General features: G+C 45.8%; 1 protein-coding gene across 8 annotated transcripts in view; it reads left to right on the top strand.

Moving 5' to 3' along the window:
* TSPOAP1 (TSPO associated protein 1) overlaps positions 1–13,744 on the top strand; it is a 67,123-nt gene that overhangs the window by 23,855 nt on the left and 29,524 nt on the right. For all 8 annotated transcript variants that reach the window (XM_036395113.2, XM_054517022.1, XM_036395109.1 and 5 more), the window contains exons 6-14: positions 413–520; positions 1,349–1,432; positions 2,103–2,192; positions 2,898–3,020; positions 3,410–3,514; positions 4,253–4,303; positions 10,260–10,443; positions 10,743–10,963; positions 13,103–13,212. In XM_036395113.2, the coding sequence (XP_036251006.1) occupies positions 413–520; positions 1,349–1,432; positions 2,103–2,192; positions 2,898–3,020; positions 3,410–3,514; positions 4,253–4,303; positions 10,260–10,443; positions 10,743–10,963; positions 13,103–13,212 (1,076 nt within the window). The remainder of the gene's footprint in view (positions 1–412; positions 521–1,348; positions 1,433–2,102; positions 2,193–2,897; positions 3,021–3,409; positions 3,515–4,252; positions 4,304–10,259; positions 10,444–10,742; positions 10,964–13,102; positions 13,213–13,744) is intronic.

The raw sequence follows: 13,744 nt of genomic DNA, 5'->3' as shown, positions 1-13,744 counted from the left end.
TTAGATTCTGACATCTTCACTTATTTCTGCCCTTTGTGGGCTGTGTTCTCCCTTCTCCCCTCTGTGTCGCTTTGGGGAGGGCCATGAAAGGTGTTGCTGCTGCCTCTCATTGGGTCATTAGGTGAGGCACAAATGGGAGCTTGGATCCGAGAGCTTCCAGGAGCCCACTGTTCCTCGGAGATGCTTCAGTCAAGCTGGGCTGGTTGGCACTGGGCTCCAGGAGATTGCCAGTACAGAGATCCCTGGTGGGCTGTCCAGCTTTCTCCATCTCAAGTGGTGCAGCTCAGAGATCAGGAGTTCCCTGTGGAGTGCTGTTCTCCTGGGTGGTACTGCCAGGAAAGTCCCTGTTCCCTTAGCGTGCTCTATAGTCTCAGGATGTCCCTGAGCTCTCTGGCATCTCTTCTGCTTTCAGGTAGAACCAGGTGTGCAACCACTGGGACCTGCATCTGAAGGACATGAAAATTTTCCTCCCAAAAATGCAGTAACAAACCAGGAGAGCAGCAAACAGATACAGCAGCTGGTGAGTTGTGAACCTGGTTTGGGGGAAGGAGTTGTGAACTTTTTTATTTTTGTTAGGGGTTTCATATGTGCAGTCCAAGTAGAGATTTTGGGGACTGAAGTCCTTTTAGGTGCAGCTGCCCTGCAAAAGTTGGGAGCTTGGGGAACTGGTAGAAAAACACAGGTCATCTGCATGCAGAGTGTTGCTGGGTGCCAGGTCCAGGTGCTGGGCTGGCAGGGGAATATGTCACACTCCGATGAGAGGGAAACATGCCAGTAGGTTCTGTGCTGTGTTTGGTTTAGACCTATTTGAACTGGGGACAGATGTGCATGAGGAATGTGCCCCTTGTGAATTATTCCAGCAATTAAGACAGTGCACAGGGAGGTTTAGCAGCTCCTGTCCATCTGAAGGGTAGTGAGTAGCTGCAGATCAAGAGGATATCTGTGCTCTGTTGGGTGTCTCTAGAATTAGAATAGGAGCTAGAATAGCACAGCTGGTGTTTAAAGATGAAAATTTTATACAGAAAATCTGTATAAAATTTGTTATGTCCCCCACACCTTGTCCTCTCTACTGTTCTGTATAAATAGGAACAGTCCATGCATGTGGGAGCAGAGCAGAATTATTTCCAGATGGAAGGCTCAGGGAAGAGACGAATAGTGAATTTTTTTTTTTTCCTTACTTTCAGAAAAATCTCCCTTGGTTTCTACATTGTTTAACTTTGTCACAAAGAGATTCTCATAAGAAAATAAAAACAACTAATGCAGCACTGGGTCTGAGAGGCTGGGCTTGAATTTCATATGCATTTTAAGAGTGTGGGCTTCCTGATCTACTTCTGCTTGTTTTGTGCAGGAAGTTGAACTCAAGAAAAAGCGCAAAAAATGTGAAAACCTTGAGCATGAAGTGAGGAAAAAGCATAAAAGATGCAAAGAACTAGTAAGTGTTCTTGTTGCCTACTTTATGAGCATAATGAGAGAAGAGGAGCGAAGTTGTTGTGTGCCTCTCTTGGATTCTCCTCAGTTCGTCTTAATAAGGAATCACCAGTGTTTCTGTTCATTTGAACAGTGTCACAAATTCGGGGGCTCCAGCCCTTAAGACTGGGATTGTTTATTTAGTCTTTCAGCTAACTGTGAGCTGAATACGGCTACACAAACCACTGGATGAAATTCCATGGCCTTTGCTAATTTGGGGAAATACTAAACCATTTTCACAGGCACTCCAGATGGGTATTGAAATGGTAACAACACCATCCCACTGTCTTTTTCTTGTGCTTTTTGTTGGCTGAAATCCTGTTTAATTCCAGGGAGGTTTTGCAGCTCATAGTAGAGCATCTGGATTTCTCCCTTCTGTTTCTGCTTTGCTTTGCTCAAGAGATCAAAGACTGGTTTGAGTTGGAAGAGACCTTAAAGGTCATGCAGATCCAACCCCATCATCCAGCCCTGGGTTCTGTTTGTGCAGTGCTGCTCACTGTTGCTTCCCAGACCTCGAGCAGCATCCCACCAGCATCCTGCACCATCAGGAAACAGGAGCAATGGAGCTGCTCTGCAGGATAATCTGGGGGAATTAGTCAGAGGGCCTTGTTGTAATTCCTGCTCTTTCTGGACAGGAGATCCAGCTGCAGGAGGTGCAGAGTGAAAATGCACGACTGGCTGAAGAGAACTTGCAGCTGAATGAGAAGGCTGGGTGGGCAGGACAGGTAAAAGCAATATCTTTGTCAGGTTGGCAGCATTGGCTTCTGCAAAACTCTGCTGAGAAGAACATGCTGTTCTTAAGTTTCCAGCTCAGTAATGGTTGTGTGCTGATCTGGGCTTCTGTTCTCAGTTTCTTCTCTGGACTAATGTAATGAACAAGAGTTAGAAAGTCATTTGTCAGTCCCATGTGTCAATTCGCCACCATGAATAAGGATTCCTACATATTTAATAACAGCTGGAAGTGGAATTGTTTGTCTTTGCTTGCATTGCTGGTAGTTGTCAAGCCTTAGTACACCCTGGAACCAAAAATTCCTTGTGGTAAGTGAAAGAGGCAAAGATGATTTCAGCAGACTACTGAGTTTTCTGTCCTGTTCTCTGTGTCTAATCTTACAATGTGGGATTAAAAATGCTTATAGACCTTGTGCTTGTTTTTTTATCTCTTCATTATGTAGCCTGTTCCTATCCCAGTCTCTTCCTCCTTGCAAAAGGGGAGAGGAAATGAATCTAGGGAGAGAAGCAGTGTGCAAATAAATTGTTACACATTGAGGCCTGATACAAATGCTCATATATTTAAGTGAAAACCTGAGGCAGAGGAGGTTCCTGAGTTTGGTATCATTGTCAGCAGAAAGCACAGAAATAAACTGGTCTCTATTGTTTTTACAAGGAACACCTATGGCTGCTTGTGCTCACTGAAAATCCGTTCTCTTCAGGTTGAATCTGAGAATGCTGACCTGAAGCTGCAGGTTGTTTTAGTGACTAAGGAACGGGATTCAGTAATTCAGACGAATCAAGGACTCCAAACCAAGCTGGAGAATCTAGAGCAGGTGCTGAAGGTCAGTAGCATTCACATGGCTGGAAGGACTGTCCAAATACCTACTGCTTCCTTTGAATGGCACAGGTTGTCTGTTTGCCTTTTCTAACCTTTCTTTTGTCTCTCTGCTTTCACTGGGAATTCTGCTTCTGCAGGATCCTGGAACGTGGCTTTCCAAAGTGGACAGAGGTGCTTTGGAAAGGCAGCTTCAGGGATTTGGGTGGGAGATAAGGTGGACATCACTGATTTGAGGGTTTTCTCTGACAACGCTCTGCCTTGTGATGGGAATTTCTTTCTTTGTGCAATGATGACATGAAATACAGGCCCTGGTTTGGCTTTGTGGCCATTGATAGAACACAGGGCAGGGTTTCAGTAGTGTCACCCCTCAGGTGTGTGTGTCTTCTCCTGCAGCACATGAGAAATGTGGCAGAGCGGAGGCAGCAGCTGGAAGTGGAGCACAAGGAAGCACTGCTAGTCCTGCAGGAGAAGCAGGAGGAGGTCCGGCGGTTGCAGCAGGTGTGTGGTGTGTGATGGGGACATTTTCCTCTCTGAATGGACTCCTGCACCTTATTTCCTTTGCAGGTGTGCATAGGGGAGGTAGATGTGAGTTTACAGGGTAAGAGTGTCTGAGTCCAGGTGAACTCTGGTACCTGAGCAAAGTGAAGGGCTTTGCTTGTGAATGTCAGTTCTGACTTCTCACTGCTGTATGTCCAGAGCCCAGAGATGTTTCCAGACTGTACAGTGATTTAAATCATAAAATCATAGAATCATTAAGTTTGGAAAAGCCCTCCAAGATTGAGTCCATCTGTTCCCCCGCACTGAAAGGCAACTCCTGACTCATGTTCCCCAGAGCCACATCTACACAGCTGTTAAAACTGCTCCAGGGATGGTGACTTCACCAGTGTGCTGGGTGGTCTGTGCCAGGGACTGTGAAGAAATTTTCTCAGTATTCGACCTGACCCTGCCCTGGCATAACTTGATGCCATTTCCCCTTGTCCTGTCCCTTGCTGTCTGGGAGCAGAGCCCAGCTGCCCCCCCCCAGCTGTCCCCTCCTGTCAGGGAGTTTTGCAGAGCCAGAAGGTCTGCCCTGAGCCTCCTTTTCTCCAGGCTGAGTCCCTTTCCCAGCTCCCTCAGCTGCTCCTGGGGCACCAGACCTGTGCTCCAGTCTACAATGGACTACCAAGATAGGATGACAGTAGAAGTTAACTCAAGTTGGCTGCTCTCTGATTTACTCCCTTCCTTATTTTTCCTTAGGCACAGGCAGAGGCAAGAAGGGAACATGAGGGAGCAGTACAGCTTCTAGAGGTAAGACAAAAGAAACAGGAGGGATTAGTGGCTGATTATTTATAATATCAGTTTGGATGCCCTGGGTTTTGTTCTGCAAAATGCTGTGGTTCTTTGATTGGATGCAACATGTTGCTGCAGTGAAAGTAATACTTGGGTTAAAGTTCAGGGAATTATATCCTAGCCTGCTCAGTCATTAGATTGGTTACTTCATTCAGATTGTGCTCAAAAACTCTTTTAGGGATACATTTAGTAATCAAACTCAGATCTGCCTGTTCCATTTTCCAGCATCATGTGAAAAGAGAATACTTGTGTTTGTGAGATTTAAAATTTCTCTTGTGTATGTGTGCTCTATTTGTTTTATTAAGAAAAAATAAGAAACGTTTATTAGGTAAAAGCAGGAAAACCTGAGCATAAAGAGTGGTGAAGCCTTGTTCTATTTTCTCTGACTTGCACACTGGGAATGTGCTTTGGCTGGTGGCTGACGGTGTACTGGTGCAGCCTGGCAGATGTGCTGAGCACTACTTTGGGCTTGATGGGCATGAGCTCAGTGTCTGTCAGGGTGACTTTGGAGAAAACATTGTATTTCTGGAGCTGCAAAGGCACAGTGCCAAACCCTGGAACTTGATGTGACAATTTAGTGACTGTTAGAGAGTTGGGTTGAGTGTAGTGGCAAGGGGAGCATCTTCTGCTCTCTCAGAGGTTTTCTGAGCACTGAAACATCTGAGATGAGCAGGTTGTCTTGCTGTACCCCCAGACAGTAGGATCCCTTGGGTTCATGCTCCTGTCTCCAGTGATGACAAACAGTCAGGGCTGTCAGAATGAACTCCCTGTGCCCATTGCTGTGCAGCTCTGTGGCTTTTGGGAGCGCAGGACTGTTGATGCAGGTGGGAATTGTCCTTGATGGAGATTGCTCCATGACTGCAAATAGCACCAGCTTTGGATGGGGCCTGGCCAGTATAGCCCAAGAGTGCTGGGCTCCTGCTGAACAGGATTGAAATGTTACAGGTTGGGTGAGTATTGGGGGATATGACATTATATCTTGTGCCCTTGCCACCCCCCTTTGGGGACCTCTGCATTTGGCTGCAAAGATAGGATCAGCTGATACAGGTGCTGCTCTGCATGACCTGGTGTTTAGCTGGGTTCTGAGCAGCTTTTAGGGAGAGGGAGGGTTGCTGTGGTTTTTTTTCAAGGCCATTGGAGCAACCTGGTATAGTGAAAAGTGTCCCTGCCCATGGAACAAGATGAGCTTTAAGGTCCCTTCCAGTCCAAGCCATTCTGGGATTTGATGATTCTATGATGTTTGCCAAACGTTTTCTAAACTAACTCAATGAAGGGTTGGAGAAGCTACTTAGGTTTAAACCAGACATCTTCCTGTGCAAAGGAAGAAAGAGACAGTCCTCTTGTTCTGTGTTTGAAGGTAATGTTCTTCTGCAAGGGCCTTACCAGTTAAATATTCTTGCTTTCATGTTACTAGTACAGAGATCACAGAATCATCAAATGGTTTGGGTTGGAAGGGACCTTGAAGTTCATCCAGGTCTACCTCCTGCTATAGGCAGGGACACTTTCAACTAGACCAGCTTTCTCAGAGCCTGATTCAACCTGACCCTGAATTTTATAAAGTAGAACAAAGAAAGAGGAACTGTCATTAAAAGCCAGTTTAATGCAGAACAACAGTCTTTTAAATTACTTAACCATAATCATAGTCATTCCAGAACATCAGTGTATGGCATAATTAGGGGGTTTGAGATGTCTTTGCTATGTATTGTCATTTTCACATGTGCTTGAATTGCTTTTTGATGTGATATAAATGAAGAATGAGTGTAGTCCATTTTCCTGTTTGAAGAGTTCTGTCCCATGATTGTCATAAGTGGAGTCTCTCTCCCTGGAGATGTTCAGAACTGGACAGAGCTCTCGGCAGCCAACCCTGCTCTGAGCTGAGGGCTTGTATCAGGTGATCCCAGTGCTCCAGGTGATCTCCTTCGGCCTTAGGTGTTCTGTAGTTCTGAGATAAAGCAGTGACAGGGGTGAGGAGAGTATGCAATGGGGTGTGTGCAGAAATGCCATGGAGAGAAGCACCCTCTCAGCTTAGGAAGAAAAGCTTGAGGGTTAAGGTCATGGGAATGAGGGAGTTCAGTGGTTCCAAAGTACATGAGACAAGATTTCAACTGCCTCTGGCACTGCATAGATACAAAAGGAGACAGCCTCCTTCCAGGAATCCAGTTTTGTTGCGAAATGAGGGGACCAGAGCTCAACTTTGCTTGCTTTCCCTGACCTAGGAGCAGGATGGAGGACTGAGCAGGCAATCAACTGCTTAAGAGCCTGTCACAGCCAGGCTCGGAGCTGTGCTTTGATTCCCAGAACTCCATGATCTCAGACCTGGGGGAAGATCTGAGCACAAAATGTCCATTCCATTCATTTTTGAGTGGGTGCAATGTGCTGGGGAAAGGGGGCTTGAAATTTAGCAGCCACTCTAAGTATATTGTCATTTATCTCAAAGCACACTGGGATTTGGAGGCCCTCAAAAAGTACCTGGTTATCTTATTCATGCATTTAGTGTGTAGGATTTAGCTTTTGTTTGGCAAGTAGATGCTTCTGGGAATGAGGTGGGAATCTCAGTATGGAACAAGGCAGACACTGTAATTTGGTGAGAAAACAATTTCATTCAGACTGAGTGTTGGATTATCTTTGGCAGAGTGTTGTAGTGTAACTGCTGATGTGGTTTGATATCTCTTTTTGCTTTTCTTCTTGCTCCCAGAGTACTTTGGATTGCATGCAGGTACTGCTCTAATGCTGTCAAACAGGACGTTTTTCCATCTGTTCTGACTTTGACAGTTGCTTGGTATTCTTGTTTTAACTATACTCTGAAAAAGATTGCAAGAGTATTATTGCCAAGAAATAAGTGTACTTAAAGGAGCTCCCGCTATGAGTTTGATGGGGCAGCTGTGTTTCCCTTTAAGTGCCCTGCTTTCTTGACCAATTAGAATTAGGAGCTTACTTTTTTGGCACTTCCAGATTTTAGAATTGCCCAACTGTGCTCCTTCTCCACATTTAAGTGTCTTTGCAGTCCAAGAGTGAAGTGTTTCCTTCAAACTCCAAAAGCAGTGGCGAACAGCATTGCAAATAAGTGTCATGGAGAAGATGGGTCCTGCTGGCTTTGTAACTGAGTGGAAGATGGGAAGCAGAGATTGTGGATAATAGTTTTCCCAGAAGAAGAGGTGGTACTAATGAAGTTCCAGCTTGGGAGCTGTGCTAGCTGGCCTGTTCACAGGTGGTTTCGAAAGAAGGCTGGTATAGAAGTGCTAGGGTTTGTAGCTGATAGAAAACTTCTTTAAAACCTTCCAATCTGGCAGAAATCTCAGGAGGAATGGGGAGATAAAATGCAGGTGACATTGGCTGTGCAAAGGCACATGGAGGAGAGAGAGCAGAGATGAAACATGCCTGGTGGTGGGCTCATAATTCTCTGCTGGCACAGGAGGTGCAGGGTTAGAGGTAGGGGGATTTAAAAAAAAAAATGCCAGCCACAAGTTGGTCAAAAAAGCAGCAAAGTGGTAGGAATTCTCAGGAAAGGACTTTATTGGGTTATGCTCACATCCTGTAGAAGTTGCACCCACACTGATGTGGAGTTGTGGATGTTCCTTTAATTCCTTTGGCATCAGCCCTGCTTTTAGCAAGACCTTGGAATGCACAACTGCAGAATTCCCTTCTAGCAAAATGGGAATTCTCTGATCTGAAAAGTACATAGAAGAAGATATGGAGAAGGGGAGCAAGGCACATCTGAAAGGAGAGCATGAGCTGGAGAAGTGGAACATTCCAGCCATTAAGTAAAGGGTCTTAGAGGATGGGGCTGAAGTGGTGGTGGTTGGGTGTGGGGAATCAGTTCCTGAGTTGGTGGTTAAACTGACCCCACCAAGCTCTGCTCCTTCTCTTGCAGCGTCTTCTGGAAGTCCAGTCCCTGTTGTGGGAGACTCCTCTTTCTCCCCATTTTGGGTTGGGCACAGACACAGAAGTCTTCTCTGTGTCTGGAGCTTGATTCCTGCTGGTTCCCTGAACCTCCTGGCCATGTCCTTGGGCCTCATCTTCCTTATCTTCCTGTCTCCCAGCGCTGCCCTGGAAACCTGCTGCTTCCCAGCTGTCTGCAGTCCCCTACAAAGTAGTTGCTAGAAGTACACCTTGTGTATTATGTGGCAGTAGTACTTAAGGCATGTTTGTATGTTGTTTGGAATAACAGATTGAAAAGACACTTGACTAATTCGGTGTCTTAGAATTAAACTGTGATTTATCCAGGTTATTGACATGGCCACCAGTATAAATGGATTTAAACTGTGGTTTATGAATTTACAGGACAAGGTACTATTATGATGCTATTAAACACAATATCCAGATGCATCTGCTGGCAGAGAAGACAGGAAATCCCCCTCTGGTCCTGCTGTCATTCTGAACCCGTCTGTTGTTGTAGGCTCTGTCCCAAGGTGGGATAAGGGATGGATGTTGGACTTGAAGAAGCCCTCCTTTGATCCAGTGCAACTGTTCTTACTGTTGAGGGTTTCTTTTCTCTGTTGAGATGTAATGTTGTAGGGGAGAAGTCTTTATGAGAAAAATCCAAACTGTAAGTAAATTCAAACACTCATATTGGCAGAGGAATCCTGTGCACCATGACTTAGTAAACAAGGAGTTGACTGTGAGCGAGTGGATAACACAGACACTTCTGGAAGTTGGTCCTGGCATCTGAATTCAGTTCAGAGATGGCTCTTGCCAAACTTGAGAGACTTCACCAGGCTTTCCTTAGAGCATGAGAGCACCTTTAAACTTGTGGAGGGAACAAGTAATAAACTGAAATGCCTAAAACAGATATGTCACAGTCAAATAAAAATGCATGACCCTCCTAAATCCTTAGGGAGCGGCTATAAAGGTTTTATGTTACTCTGAGACCACAGAGAGAGCTTTATCCAGGTCAGAAATGTTATTTTTAGAGCTGCTTAAAATCTTGGGCTTTCTGACTCACATAATATTTCAAGGCATCTTTTATTTTTTGAGTTGAAAGGAGAAAAAACACTTCAAATACATTTGGTAGAATGGAAAATTTTGAAGAGTGCAGTGCAGTCATCTCTTTTGGTGCATCTTACCTACAAGAAACAGCGAGAGAAGGGAAAGGAGCAGTTGGAATCACCTGGGAGTTAATCTGCCTACAACCTGGGGGAATGTGGGGATATGTAGACAGCCAGGAATCAGCAATGTTTTGTAAGGGGAAGTTCTAGGGATGGTAAAAAGAGAATATGGGAAAATACAAATGGTTCTGTAGCAGGAATGTGTCCCTCCCTCTCCAGAGTGTTTCCAAGGCTCCTTGGCACCTCATCTTGCTGAGTTGTAGCTTTCTTGCCCTCAGCATGCATTCCCTGGAGTAAATCAGCTCTGTAGGACCAGGGGGAAAAGTGCTCTCCACGTCAAGGGAGAGTTCTGCAACATGGGCCCATGTGCTCTCTGCCCTTCCTAGTGCCAAGGTCCAGAGGGACAGTTGGCAGTCCTGCCTGGAATGGTGGGGAGGTCAGATTAAGGTTTTGGGAGCTTGCTGGGGCCTCTGGAGTGATGGACAAAATTGGGAGAGCAATTCCTTTTGGAGACATGATTTTAATGCTCCAAAAACCATGCAAAGCCTTTTGAATCTTTTTAAGGATTATTTATCTCTGACCTATCTCATCTGGTCTTGTGCAGGGCTGAGAGAGGATACTGAAGTTCAAATGCAGAATTTTAGAGATAAGTCCTAATGGAGTTTGTAGTCAGCATCCTCAGAGATGATGAGCCTCAGCTTTTCTAAAATAAGTAGAGGTGTGAGGCTGCCAGTTTCCAATGACTGTTCCTAGGCAGGGCATTTAAAAGCATCCTTGGAATCTGGGAAAATATCCAGCAAAGGCAAATCCTGTTTGGAACCTCAGTGTTTTTTCAGGGGTTTGTTCCTAACCTTGTTCTCTCCTGGCAGGCCCGGGTGAAGGATCTGGAAGACCAGTGTCGCAGTCAAACAGAGCAATTCAGCCTCCTGTCACAGGAACTCCAACAATTCCGACTTCAAACAGGAAAAATCGACCTTCTCACCTCCACTCTGGTGACTTCAGAGCTGCCCCTTGCTCTGTGCAGCTCCACCCCGCAGCCCCGCTGGGAGAAGGGTAATTGCTGGATGTGCCTGAGAGGCCTTTGACAAATGGCTTGATATTTATGTAAATGAAACGGCTAAAGGAGTTAATGCAAATATTTAGCGTAATTTTGGCATCTCTGTCCCTATTGTAAATACTTTTGGTTCATTTTGTAAAGAGAAGTTGGCATGCCTGTGGCCAGGGAGAGCTGAGGTGTCCAGTCTGTTGAACGAGGCACGTTTGTAGAGACTTGGGCTGCTCCCTGGGATGCTCATTGCTGATCCTGTATCCTGCCTGTGGCTGTAACTAATGGAGAAGTGATTTTGTTGCAGAGTCAGCTGTTCCTGGGTTGCTCCCCTATCAGAGCACAAAGAAGGTTCACAATGAAGGGAGTGACGAGCTGGAGCTGTCGCAGCGAGGGCCAAACACCACTGTGGGCTCCCCAGCTGCTCCCACCAGTGCTCAGAAACAATCCAAGAAAGGGGAGTCTCAGTCCAGCTCTTCTAAATCTGAATCCATGCAGAACAGCCCAAAATCCTGCCCAACTCCAGAGGTCAGTATGGGAGTCCCCTCTGCTGCCAGTGCTTTCCAGCCAGAAGGGAATACATGCATTGCTGAGAGCACCAATAAAGTTGCATTCATTCCCTTCTGGCTGCCTGAAGAAAATGGAATAAACAAGAGGAAAACCATAGGAAAATACTGAAATTACTTCAGATGTCATGTCTGTAATGCTCATTTGAATATATTGCTGCGTTCCATGAAGGAAACAGCTGTATAGACAGTGCCTGGGAGCTTGGAGGAATGGGATGGGATGTGTGAGGTAGCTCTTGCTAAGCTTCCTTGTGGCATCTCAGCTGCCACTAAGACATATAAAGGCTACAAACTAGAATTTTTAGCATGGGGAGAAACTGTGTCCAGACTATTTTTCGCCTTGAGCTGTGAATGAGGAGCTCAAACTTCTTGTGTGGTGTTTTTAGTTACTAAGATATTGGTGAAAGAAACCATGAGAAGGTGCCAAGTTTGTACTAAGAGGGATGGAGCTAACAGGCTTTGCATGTTTGTGTCACCAAGATCTCCTCAATGGTTGTTGCTTCTTCTCCCCAGGAACCCTTTTGTGGTGGTGTGGGGTTCCCTTGAGCAGCGGTTGATGCTCTCTCCTGTGCATCACTGGAGGGGACAGACTTTAGGGCAGAGAAGTGCGGTGAGCAGGGCCAGGTGTGGTGGCCTGAGGGGCACCTATTGCTCTTTTTTTCCTGAGTACTAAAGCTACTGAAGTGCTGAGGTGCCCAGGTCAGGACAGCCACAACAAAGGGCTGCTTCAGTGCCAGGCAGAGCCTCCCACTGTGTAAGAGGTCAAGGAAGTGCCATGTTCAGAGACAAAGTGAAGGTCACACCTGGGGAGGAACAGGTATGGAACTGTTAGCAATTCTATAGCAGGAAAAAAGCCTACTTTTTAATTCAAGAAAAAGCTTAGAAGCCACCCTGCCTCCCTGGAGAGATAGATGCCTGCAGAGATCAGTGTGGGACCCTTGGAAAAGAGCCAGTGGCCTGGAGTGTTTGGCTTCCACAGCACATAACTGTGGGATCATTCCAGGCTAAGCCCCTTCGTTTGGGTGTTATAGATGTTTGTTCTCCAAAGACATGGGGTAAGATTGCATTACAAGGAGTACAGTACCTTGAAAAGATGCTCTGAACTCCTCCTGAGATTGGCTCTTCATGTGTTAAAAAAAATACTTTGTGTTCTAGTGCCTGCAATGGGTCTTCATCAAAAGTATGTTTGCCTTGAGGTCTGCTTTAAAAAGGCAGCTTGAATTGGTTCATTGGCACAAGTTCAGACAAACCCCAGGGAGTGCACTGCCTCAAGAAGAAGGGTTGCATTACTTAACCCATTGCCACTGGATGTAAAATCCCAACATTTCGCCAGAAACAAAACAACTGAGAGAAATTTCTCAAAGGTGCTTTGCCAGTAGCACCAAATGCCCTGAAGGTGCAGCCTTCAGCTTAGGAAGTGCAGAAGGAGCTGCTGGCTAGAAAGGGAGAGGTTGTAACAGGAATGGGGGCTTCCTCCTCTGACTTTCATTCAGCATGTGCTGTTAGCAGAGTCAGTTAAAACCAAAATTTTCAATCAAAGCTCTGTCTAAAGTACATAGGCATCCTACAGAAAATTTACAGGTGTTGGAGAGGACAGAAGCAGTTAAAGACCCCAACATCCAACAGAGCTCCTTTGTTCAGGTTGACATTTCTGTTGCATACAGGCACAGCTACCATTTAGAGGTAGCAAGAAACCAATATACTGAATTATGGATGTGTGGGGTGGAAGAGGTTTCCAGAGCCTCTAGTCAAATCTCATGCTCCCATGGGACTGTCACCAGCTTTAGATCAGTGTGGCCATGGCTCTGCTGAGCTCAGGCTACAGGTTCTTCAAGAATGGAGATCCCCCAGCTCTGGGAACTGTTCCCAAGGCTGTATCACCCACCTGGGCAAGGAGTTTTTGCTGATGTCTGACTGGAAGTTCTGAAGCTCCAACTTGGGGCTGTTGCCTCTTACTACTACTTCCTCACCTAAAAAGTCATTCTTAGAGATGGTCCTTAGCCCAGGAGCCAGACTGACACCAGCCATGAGTTTAGAGGATGTGTTCACTATGTACAAGCACTCTGAGTATTCTTTTACTCCTTATCTTTAACATTTTTAGGTGGACACTGCGAGTGAAATGGAAGAACTGGATGTTGACAGCATCTCCCTCATGCCAGAGCCAGGCAGCCAAGGCCCTGCAAAGCTCCAGGTGTTCTTAGCTCGATACAGGTACTGAGTGCTCATTGCTTGTGCTCTGTGAAGTTACACAGTTATCTGCAGTTCCCTACTTCACAATCTTCTCTAGGACTCACCACTGTTAGGAGTGGATAATCATCATAGGTTAGACCTTTTATCTTAATTCTCCATGGGATTTTCACACTGGAAGAGCTGAGAGTGTCTAGTCTGAAGAAGAGAAGGCTCTGGGGAGACCTTAGAGCTCTTTCCAGGCCAGGTTGGACAGGGCTTGGAGCAGCCTGGGACAGTGGAAGCTGTCCCTGCCCATGGCAGGGAGTGGAATGAGATGAGCTTTTGGGTGCCTTCCAGCTCAAACCATTCCATGGTTGAATGATTTGAGACCTGTAACTTCCTGCACAATCCAGGCTTAGCTCAACAAAAGCACATTAAGCTCAGTAGCTGTTCAGTGAACAGCACTGTGTGAAACTTTAAATATTGGTCTCTGTTTAAAATTAGTTCAACTGACATATTCATTGAATTGTCTGTTTTTTTCAGAATAGTGCAAGAATTCTTCTCCAAGAAATCT

The sequence above is a fragment of the Molothrus ater genome, chromosome 21 (genome assembly GCF_012460135.2).
Source record: "Molothrus ater isolate BHLD 08-10-18 breed brown headed cowbird chromosome 21, BPBGC_Mater_1.1, whole genome shotgun sequence".
Taxonomy (NCBI): domain Eukaryota; kingdom Metazoa; phylum Chordata; class Aves; order Passeriformes; family Icteridae; genus Molothrus; species Molothrus ater.
Note: the sequence above shows the minus strand (reverse complement) of the source record. Positions and strands in the feature narration are given on the sequence as shown.